Source organism: Oncorhynchus mykiss, chromosome 26 (genome assembly GCF_013265735.2).
Source record: "Oncorhynchus mykiss isolate Arlee chromosome 26, USDA_OmykA_1.1, whole genome shotgun sequence".
Taxonomy (NCBI): Eukaryota; Metazoa; Chordata; class Actinopteri; order Salmoniformes; family Salmonidae; genus Oncorhynchus; species Oncorhynchus mykiss.
Genome location: NC_048590.1, coordinates 19,780,053 through 19,791,567, shown reverse-complemented (window position 1 = coordinate 19,791,567; position 11,515 = coordinate 19,780,053). Strand labels below are relative to the sequence as shown.

The window sequence follows — 11,515 nt, the reverse complement described above, 5'->3', positions numbered from 1 at the left end:
GCTACATGAGCTAAAAAGAACTCAAAACTGTAGGCTATGCCAAGTTGTCACTTCCAATCGTTTCTTTGGTCATCAGCTCACTAGGATAATTCCATTTTTCGGATGGACGTGCCAGTCTATGAAACGGAAGGCAAAAGTGAGACGGAAATACATTTAAATGAATTCAAAACAAGTGAGAACCACCATGAATTAAGCACGATAAACACTTTTAATTTTCAACCCATCATCCCATAAACATTCTCAACAGAAATGATCATACTTCAGTTGAACATTTCCGATTATAAACACAATCCACACACAAACACAAAAATACAATCAATTAGACTGATCACTATCAATCATTATTTAAACCACAGACATGAGATGATAGCATGTGCCCCACTTTAATTCCAAATGAAATAGAATGATTAATAGAAGAAACTTGACATTGGTGATAATATTGATGATTGCACTTTCTGTTGGTTAATGAACAAACATATTTCCCCTTGTAAGTAGAAGTAGTTTAAGTGTTGTGTGGACCATTCTTCAGTTGACCGCCACAGTTTCATGTACGTTTTTAATGAACACATAAGTGTTTGAAACCCCAAGAACACACTGTGTTTATCATGCGAGACAAACACGATTATTAAGAGTGAGAAAGACTAAAAAGCGAAGGATGTGACCAAACCAGAGGCGTCAGTAGTACAGGCCATTCCAAGACCACTGTGAGTGACGGCAGTGGGAGAGTGGGAGAGGTCAAACAAGGATAAGACATTGTGTCAGGGATTTGGAGGGGAATTTGAAAAAAGGAGAGGAAAAATACATAATGAACTTGACACATACAGTAACCCCTCATTATGGACCATGTACTATGTGCATTATATACAGTAGAGCACAATGGATGCATCCAGCGTAAATACCCTGTTTGGGTCAGTGGACTCTATGTGTAAGATCTCACTATAACAGTCCACGGAAAACAATAACCTTTGCAGATTGACATACAGGAAGACAATGGGTTTACAGACATAAATATTCAAGTAGAATTACAATAGCAATGCTTCCCCCAAAACAAACACATCGGTAATGTGTTTTGCAGATCAGGATGGCTTGGATTGAACATTATTGCAAAATTCATGACGTAAACTGTTAGTGCCCATTTGACAACCATACATAATGAGCTGAGCCAAACCATTGAATAAAAAAGTAAACTGGGATATAACTCAGTGTAATTTCACTCAGTAGTCCTGTTTAGATTTGAGTTCATCCATCATTTTGGCCCTTGAAATGTGCAAGTATACCAGAAGTAACCTGTCTGTCTCTTTTACATTTGATAATGTCTAATGGATATATAAACACTTTAAATGGCTCATCGTCAAGAGCCCGAGAGGATCAAATAAATAAACAATTCCATCGACCAGCAAACATAAATAAATAAATAAAACAGAAAGCTGGCATGACTTTTTTTCCCATGGTCCATCTCTTCCTGTGCTCCTTCACATGGCATCAAAATGGAACCGGTGTGCTTCCTGTCTCTTCTCCCGGTCGTCCGCTTTCTGAAACCCACACAGGGCAATGGTCAGGGGTCACGAGTCAGACCAACACAGACAAGCAGAGTCTAACAGTCAGTGATGGAGGGAGAGAGAGAGAGAGAGAGAGAGAGAGAGAGAGAGGTGGGGCTGACATCATTATAGAATTGTAATGAAACCGGCAGACCTACTGAGTGGTCATGGCTACAATCTGAGACAGGCAATCATTATTGCAAGTGTTAACGGGATCTCACTTCCACGTACGATTACGTACCCTCTGCGGATTCATCAGGATCATTCACGTTTATTTTTGAGCTTTCTCTTGACAACAGCACATAAAAGGCACGTATGATGAAAAAAAAAGGGGAAGCTTCAAAAATGCAGCGGAGATGAAGCTGACAGATGTGTTCTGGAACTACTCGCCATACGACAGACAGTCCTGATGGAGGACACCGACATCTAAGCAGAGAGTCTGTCGGCCGTGTCTGTGTTGCTCAGGACTTAAGGGAGCAGACTGTCTTTAGGACTGAGTGTTCAGTTACTTCCACTTGTTCTTATGGTGTGTACACAGTACATGAACATACTTTTATACGCTCCTCAGGTCTCATTCAGTGAACTGGCTTGTAAATCCTGTCAATATTTCTATTTCACTGTGATGTAGGAACACAAAATAATTGAGTGTTCAGGGGATATAATTGTGTCGTTATTCCGTGCGCGATATCCTCAGTGTCATTTATGGAAGGGTCTGAAACCTCCTGATTGAATGTGAAGTTCAGTAACACGATAACTTGACCTATTTGAGAGGTCTACTGTATGCTGTAACCTATCCATACTCTGTGCTAAGGCTATGGGGCTTTAAACTAAGCATAAAAGAAGACCTTTGTCACAATGTATGCATTATGCAACGCGGAGGCATAATGCACCCTTCACTGCTCTGAAAAACCCTGCATTCTGTTTAAACCCACACCAAAATACAAATGGCTCAAACAAACACTGATTGATTCCTCAGGCATGAAACCAAAGTTATCGGATAAGTAAAGAGAATCCAAAATACCTCTCAGATTTACAGCTAGGCCAAAACAGAGAAAGCAGTTTTATTCAAATTTCGACAAGCTTTCTTATCGTTAACAGTGTTCTAACAACACTTCCTGAGCCAGTCTCGGCTGTTGCAGGAGGCACTGTTTCTCCAACCAGCCTCTGACGTCTATTTGATCATTGAGATTTGTGGAACAAATAGCAGGGGTCAGCGTAAATATGAAAAGTAAATCACCCATCGCACCGTGACCTGGTCAACCCCATACCGCAATGCAAATGGAAAGGTTTATGGAGATTATTTCTCTCCAAATGCTATTTTCCCCTGCGTGAAAGGTTAGACTCTCTTATCTAAGAGAGCCCCTTCAATGATGGTGTGTTATTGTGCTGGGCAGAGTGAGTCAGATAGAACAGGAGCACTCAGCAGCAGCCGGGCTCAGATATGACTTCAAGGCAAGCACACTTACAATGCATATGGCACACCCGACTAGACAAAAAGATGACAATGGGTCACGACCCTCCCCCATTAAAAGCAAACAAAGGCAGGTACCCACGCTCAAAAAGACCCACCACAGCGGAGATGTCGGCCATCCCAATACAACAGGAACAAAAACACACAGCCTCACAAGAACTGAGATGTCATACTGACACAAAAACAGGATGCAGATTCAAAAGATGTGACTCATCAGCTGCAACAGTAATAACATGAAGCAGATATAAAGGTAACTGCCAAAATAATGGAAACACTTGATTAAATAAGGGATGCAAAGTATATTAAAAGCAGGTGCTTCCACACAGGTGTGGCACATGAGTTAATTAAGCAATGTATAAAACATGTATTAATCATGAAAATGATCATGTTTAAACATGCTGGGCAGGCCATTATTTTGGCTACCATGGCTATGCCCCCATTGGATGACAATGCCCCCATCCACAGGGCACAACGTGGTCAATGGATGGTTTGATGAGCATGAAGAAAATGTAAACCATATGCCACGGCCGTCTCAATCACCAGATCTCAAACCAATTGAACACAACTAGGAGATCATTGAGCGGTGCCCGAGACAGCATTTTCCACCACCCTCAACAAAACACCAAATCATGGAATTTCTCGTGGAAGAATGATGTCGCATCCCTCCAATAAAGTTCCAGAATCTCTGCCAAGGTGCATTGAAGCTGTTCTGGCTCGTGGTGACCCAACACCTTACTAAGTCACGCTATGTTGGTGTTTCCTTTATTTTGGCAGTTACCTGTATCTATGAAAATGAAGGGGGCTCTGAACTGAAGTACAGATCATCTAAACAAATGAACAGCTAGCTATTACCTGAGCTCCCATTACCTTGGCCATCATGAACATTATCAGTCAATCAACCTCTAATCAACAACGGACAAGGAGCCATGCCTCTGCCTCGCTCGCTTTCTGCTAAAATATAATTGCTGGGCTCAGTTCCTCAGATATGGAGCCAAACATGTTTATTCAATGCAGAGTCAACTCCAATGAAGCTAGTGTTCCCGGAACAGTTCCCTGAGCGGAGAGCAATTATGGCTTCCTGCGTGCATTATAAAGCACCCACAGCAGATGGCTTTGAGAAGACGCCAACGTTGCTCGGCCTCGCTCGATGGAGAAACAGACCAGCCACGGCTGTACTGGGATGGGGATGAATCGCTCCGTGGTGTGTGCACGGTAGGCTGGACACACACCACACATGCATGTCGGCAACAGTTGCATGCAAACACATGCAAATGAGCACAAGTTTGCGAAATTCAAACAATACATGATTACCTTAAAACTCTATGTAAAATTCACAAACACCCACAGGAATGTAGCAAGACAACCAACACACACACACTCCCTAAAGGACATATTTACAGGGATTACGAACAAAATATTTGATATGCTGAAGGGGCAAAACAAAAGCAATTACAGCCGAGCGTCCTCACTCTAACAGCCGTGCTGGAGCTCTGTGGGAGGCTAGAGGACAGGGCCCATCTGCTGGTTCTGACCCATCTGTTCCTCTCCGAGTGAGCCCTGTTCCCACAGCGGGTCTCCTGCTCTCTGGACGAGCACCAGAGCTCCCCAGCAACCCCCTAGGGCCAGGAGAAGAGAAGACCCCCACCAGATACTATGGACTGGCAATGGTGGGGAGGATGAGAGAGGACACACACTGCTCTGACCAGAACATAACCGGCTTTGGCTCAGGCTATTAAGAGGAGGGGGAGGAGAGGATAGTGAGGAGGAATGCAAGGAAGAAGAGGAAAAATGACAAGACAGTACAGCTAATAATGAAGGGGAAGAGAGGAGGTTGATGGTGCTCATTACTATCGATTAAAACAGCAAGTGATGATAATGACGACGATAAACGGTGTAAGCGACGTATTTGTGTCATTCCGTTCTTACCTTCTCCTGCCAGTGGAGGCTGCCAATGATGACCAGGATGAACACACACACTCCGCTCAGAGCGATGGCGGTCAGCAGGACTATGTTACTGGGGGTCAGATATAATTTCGCACTCCAACTAAAACAGGGAAAGGGTAGAGAGAGAGAACGAGCGTGTCAACTACTACGTGACGTGAAACTCGTTCAAAAAAGGCACGTCTCTCATCTCTTCCAACCCTATCAGAACGTAAGAGTCAACGTGCTATAATTTGGCATATTTTGAATTATCAGAGGTGTTATTTGACACTAAAGTTCCTGTAATCACAAAATATGAAAATACCCTGAAAGTATGACGTGTCAGGTCAAAACGAATCGAGAAATGCTACATCCCCGTCAGAGATGAACCATTTCAATAAGATCAAAAACAAACAATGACAAGCTCATTTTACAGTCTTTCGATGCACATATTTTATGACTATTGAAAAGAACGGAGAGTTCATTTGAACGGTTTGACTAAAAACAAGAACAGGCCCAGATTGTGGAGATACAATATTATTCTACATTAAATGGCTGAAGAACAATACATCTGCTCAAATATGAATCAAAAAAACCTCGTGAGAGAACTTCATTAAGACATTCTATCAGAACTAATAAACACATTAAATATTAGTGGTGAAAACAAAAACTACCAATAGCAACGTAGGACACAAAATTAGACACAATATGTTGCGTTAACCTGTGCCCAATAAACATTATGAGACTGAAAACACCTTCTTTACACAGCTATACACTGAGCATTCACGATAATGTAGGAACAGTACATGATGTATGCATCTACCTAATGTGGGTGTGTTTTTCTGAGTAATAAGTTAGTGTAGTAGCTATATACAGTGCATTCGGAAAGTATTCAGACCCCTTGATTCTTTCCACATTTTGTTACCTTACAGCCTTATTCTAAAATTGAATAAATATATGTATTTTCCCTCATCAATCTACAAACCATACCCCATAATGACAAAGCAAAAACAGTTTTTTTTGCAAATGTTTGAAAAATAAAAAACTGAAATATAACATTTTACATAAGTATTCAGACTCTTTACACAGTACTTTGTTGAAGTACCTTTGGCAGCAATTACTGCCTCGAGTCTTCTTGGGTATGACATTACAAGCTTGGCACATCTGTTTTTTGGGGAGTTTGTCCCACTCTTCTCTACAGATCTCAAGCTCGGTCAGGTTAGATGGGGAGCATTGCTGCACATCTTTTTTTCCAGGTCTCTCCAGAGATGTTTGATCGGGTTCAAGTCCGGGCTCTTGCTGGGCCACCCAAGGACATTCCCGACTTGTCCCAAAGCCACTCCTGCGTTGTTGTGGCTGTGTGCTTTGGGTCGTTGTCCTGTTGGAAGGTGAACCTTTGCCCCAGTCTGAGGTCCTGAGCACTCTGGAGCAGGTTCTCATCAAGGATCTCTCTGTACTTTGTTCCGTTCATCTTTCCCTCGATCCTGACTAGTCTCCCAGTCCCTGCCGCTGAAAAACATCTCCACAACATCGCCACCACCATGCTTCACCGTAGGGATGGTGCCAGGTTTCCTCTTGGTTTCATCACACCAGAGCATCTTGTTTCTCATGGTCTGAGAGTCTTTAGGTGCCTTTTGGCAAACTCCAAGCGGGCTGTCATGTGCCTTTTACTGAGGAGTGGCTTCCGTCTGGCCACTCTACCATAAAGGCCTGATTGGTGGAGTGCTGCATAGATGGGAGAACCTTCCAGAAGGACAACCATCTCCACAGAGGAACTCTGGAGCTCTGTCAAAGTGACCATCGGGTTCTTGGCCACCTCCTTGACCAAGGCCCTTTCCAAATCATGTCCAATCAATTTAATTTACCACAGGTGGACTCCAGTCAAGTTGTAGAAACATCTCAAGGATGATCAATGGAAACAGGATACACCCGAGCTCAATTTCAAGTCTCATAGCAACGGGTCTGAATACTTATGTAAAAACATTTGCAAAAATGTCTAAAAACCTGTTTCCGCTTTGTCATTATGGGGTATTGTGTGTAGATTGATGAGGGAAACAAATAATTGAATCCATTTTAGAATAAGTTAAGGGGTCTGAATACTTTTCGAAGGCACTGTATATGCAAGTGCAAGCTTTTGTCAGAGTGTGTGTCTTCCATGTGTTGGTGAGAGAATGTGTTAGCTGGCCATACGGAGAGAGAGAGAGAGGGGGGGGTTCTGCCATCTGCTGGCACTCCTGGGGGTAGAACTACATGTGAATGACACAGAAAACCAATGGAAACATGGCCTGGGCATGTTTGTGGGTGTCCCAAGTACAGATGTATGAGTGTGTGTGTGTGTGTGTGTGTGTGTGTGTGTGTACCTGCGGGGCTCGTTGTGTGGGTATGGAATGACTATGAGCTGCGAGTTGGGGATGATGGCTGTCCACTCCTGCTTCCTCACATCCTGCAATGCAGAAACAGAGAAACTATGTTATTAGTGCCTAGGGGAGGCAGAATGAAGGGGCAATAATGGAAAAAGTCTAGTTCAAAGCAGGCAATATATCCCATACTTCTCAGTGCAGATTCAATGTAGGGCCTGAGTCATTTCCTATACTGCACTACTGCTCTCCGGCTTCAGAGTTTAAGAAACTTCATTCTATGAAGATCAAGCTCAAAAGCTTTTCAAAGCCAGCTTCTATATTAATTACAAAAGGTAATTTTCCCCTCTTCAAGTTGCTACTGGATGGCAATCACTGGCAAACGTTAAATTCATCTTTCTCACAGAGTCCTCTAGGGAAGAGAGACTCATTTCCGACCACACATCTATCATTTGGCAACATTAAGGGATAAGGAAAACACACTTGCTCGCTCACGCACGCAGACGCACACGCAGTGTGTGCCGCCGGTACTTTGCGTCCTCGTTTACCCAGAACCACCCTAATGAGAGCCCAGGGGTTTCAGCTACCTATACCCGAGCTATTTAAAAGCCATGCATTTAAAACACAGACAGGCTAATAAATTAAATAAATGAGGTCTGCTGAAGTATCCCCCTGGTGTCAGCCTACTTCCTACAGTCCCATTAGCTGGACTATCGTTACAATGCTGAGGGTTGTGTGGGTTAGGAAGCCACGCATATGACTCCGTCCTGACACTGAGAAATGTCAATAGAAGTGAGTGACACACCTACATCGCTCAGCGATGCATATACTATGTAAGGCAAAGACTCATAGCGATTCAGAGCTGCAGATTCAGGGATTTTGATTTGCCAGTTGCTAGTGATTGTTAGGTTAAAGGAGAATAATGGCGAACTGGAATGAGTCACCTTGAGTCAGTGCACTGTGAACAGTGTGCTAGTTCATTACAAGTTGCAGTTCTTAACCTCCTAAGCTAACCCTGACATGTTGCTCTTCAATGCAGTGTGGTTTATGCAGAACGGCGGTGAGAGACAGTGACAGGCTGCGCTTCCGGCGCTTTGGCTAAGAGAAGACGCCTGCGTTTTAGAGGAGGAAAGCGTTTCTGGGTTTTCAGAGAGCGTTTCAAAGGAGAGCGCTGGTTCTGAAGTTGGGAGTGAAGTGGGTTTTTTGGGAGGCGAGAGCAGAGCGGGAATCTTGATTAGTGAAGTAAACCTTGTGAGCGGAGGAAAGGATCCTCATGGGATTGAGACAAGTGTACAGGAGGAGAGTAGAAGTAGAACACACTCCTCCTCTCTTTCTCTCTCCCTCCCTCCCTAACTCCCTCACAGGCCTCCTGAATGTTGAAGAAAGGGAGGGTTGAAGAAAGACCTGAGAGAGACAGATAGGAACTATCAGAGACAGTCAGACACACAGCTGTTCATTAAATGTGTACATTTTTTAGGAACACCTTCCTAATATTGTGTTCCCCCCCCTGTTCCACAGGGATGCTGGCCCATGACTCCAATGCTCCCCACAGTTGTGTCAAGTCGGTTCGATGTCCTTTGGGTGGTGGACAATTCTTGATACACGCGGGAAACTGTACCCAGCAGCATTGCAGTTCTTGACACAAACCGGTGCACCTGGCACCAACTACCATTTTCTCAAGGCTTAAAAATCCTTCTTTAACCTGTCTCCTCCCCTTCTACACTGATTGAAGTGGATTTAACAAGTGACATCAATAAGGGATCATAGATTTCACCTGGTCAGTCTATGTCATGGAAAGAGCAGGTGTTCTTAATGTTTTGTGCACTCAGTGTATGTAGCACTGAACACACCATATCCATACACCCTCTGAAGGTAAAAATTGGTTAGCATAATACAAAGCATTATATTTTATTAACTGCTGTGTGGGGAAATGTGAACCTTTGTGGAAACATTTTCTTGCATTACTCAAAGGGTGCGAGCGATAACAGAGCACGTTGCTGTACTTCAGATGCCTTACTCTGTACGAGCCTCGCTCCCAAGGTAGTGAGGTATGGGCAGAAATTTGCAATGCAAATCCGCTATGATGAAGACCTCTGTTCTTTTCTTTGACAGGCGAGGAACGGGAGCCGGCGTCTCAAATTCAAATAAGCCGTGCAGGGGAATCTATCGAGGAACCGACAAACGGCATTTCAAACGGCCTGCGATACGAGAGACAGAAGGCTGTCGCTCCACACAAACCCACACCACATGCCAATGTTTGAGGTAGCACAAAAGTGGGGGAACGAAGAAGATAACAAATTATTTACTGCACAATAGATCATCTACTTATCATATTGCAACAGGAAGAAACATGTACAGCATTTACATCAACCTACAGTATAGTTAGTGTCAGCATCAGTGGCTCTGGGTGTGTTCTCCACATGGGTGCAGTGACTAGAAAAAGTATTTTGATGGTTCATTAACTAAGACCTGCTGTAGCTCCTACTGCATCCTGTCCTGTCCAGTGTTTTGTCTGGCATCTCCCTCCTCTCTGCTCCCCTCCCCCAGTGCTGCGGCGCACCATCCAGTACCTTGTCCCCGAGGGGCCGGGGGATACCCACGTACAGGTGGTCCAGGAAGTTGGCGCTGCGCCCCAGACCCAGGACGGTGTAAGGCAGCTGCAGGGAGAGGTGGGCCGACTGGCTCAGCTGGCCCGCTGCATGGAGGGGAAAACAAAAGGAGCCATTAGAGCCATAAACAAGCCTCATAAAAAGACACAAATCAGACCGTCCTATTCCTACCGTCGCCCAGCCAAGAGGCTTCTACCCCCCCCCCCCCCCCCCCCCCCCCCCCCCCCTCCACCACCCCATCACTGGCCCCACGCACAGGCCCTGCCAAGCGCAGCCGACGTAAATCACCCGCTTTACAGTAAACAAAGAGAGCACCACAGCAACAAATCAAGATAAATGTGGATGGATTGCATGGCTGGTCTGGACCCACACTCAGATGGAAGCCTGTTTTTACATTTACAACGTGCAGCAAGCAAACGCTTCAATGACTGATTATAGTAATATATACAGTCCACATAAAAAAACACACTGTGTTCTGCCTAGCTATTATGTACACACACAGCCTCAGTATAGAGCCTAAAAGCCTGGGGTTGAATGCCTGTCTATCAGTGAAGCACAAGTGTAACTCCATCTTGAGAGAATCTATATACTACCTTCCACCAATCTCCATTGTAACAGTTTGAAACGAGGACCATTAGTCCAGCTCCTCTGAAATAAAAGTGTGTGAGTGAGTGAGAGAGTGAGAGAGAGAGAGAGATTTTGAGCCCTGTTCCTGCTTTTCCGTAATTGATTGCAGTGACGGAGCAGGTTACATCGTGCAGCTTCAGAGCAGTTGCTGTAAAAGCCAAATGTAATCGCTTCAATCATTACAGGTAGAAATATGGTACCGTCTACATTTCTGTTAATAAAGTGGCTTGTCCATTGTAGCGACACTGATTCGGAGGTCCACGTCACAGCGCGAGTCACACCAGCAGGCTGACTGCTAATATGGACACCACACTGATCCCTCCCATCAGCGTTATGATACAATAGCAGGGTATTAACTCTGACACAATGCTATAGTCGTTCATTATAGCGAACAGTGCTGATTGTAGCGTGAGTGGAAGTAGGGAGAACATGCATTTTATGGCTTATAAAAAGTATAAGTGTTGACGGTGCTGAATGACAACTTAAAAACATGAACTTACTCATAAAAACAGCAGCTCTTCTCTGTGTTCACGGAGTCTCTACCAACCTTGCTGTACGTTCAAGGCTTCTTTTTACAGTCTATGGCTCTAAGGAAACTGAGCTGTCTGATTGGCCAGCAGTAGGCCCAGAGGTGCACTTGATTTGCTATCTGGGCCTGACGGGCAGGCAGAGACATGAAATGGTTCAAAATGGGAACATCTTGCCTTCCCGCCGTTAGGGCTGCTGAATCAAATGGCGCCAACAACGCAAAAAAAAAAAAAACAACCAAAGAAAGGCACGCAAATGAATGCCTTGGAGATCGACCAGTTGGTGACCACTGGTGTAGATAAAGGGGCCAAGAGAGGTTAGAGAACGATTTTAAAGCCTTGAGACAGTTGAGACATGGATTGTGCATGTGTGCCACTCAGAGGGTGAATGTGCAAGACAAAATATTAAGAAAGTGCTTTTGAACGGGGTATGGTAGTAGGTGCCAGGTGCAACGGTTAGTGGGTT

At 44.4% G+C, this 11,515-nt stretch overlaps 1 protein-coding gene across 3 annotated transcripts in view; it reads right to left on the bottom strand.

Annotated features, from left to right (window-relative positions):
• Positions 1-189: 189 nt before the first annotated feature.
• The window catches only part of itfg1 (integrin alpha FG-GAP repeat containing 1), a 119,731-nt gene continuing 108,405 nt past the window's right edge, over positions 190-11,515 (bottom strand). For 2 of the 3 annotated variants that reach the window (XR_002470956.2, XR_005039670.1), the window contains 5 exons: positions 9,857-9,981; positions 7,290-7,372; positions 4,936-5,053; positions 4,479-4,738; positions 190-1,532 (listed from right to left, as the gene is read on the bottom strand). Coding sequence is in view for 1 of the 3 variants with exons in the window: in XM_036963415.1 (XP_036819310.1) it covers positions 1,473-1,532; positions 4,936-5,053; positions 7,290-7,372; positions 9,857-9,981 (386 nt within the window). In the remaining 2 variants the exon portion in view is untranslated. The remainder of the gene's footprint in view (positions 1,533-4,478; positions 4,739-4,935; positions 5,054-7,289; positions 7,373-9,856; positions 9,982-11,515) is intronic. The other variant, XM_036963415.1, reaches the window with a different exon arrangement.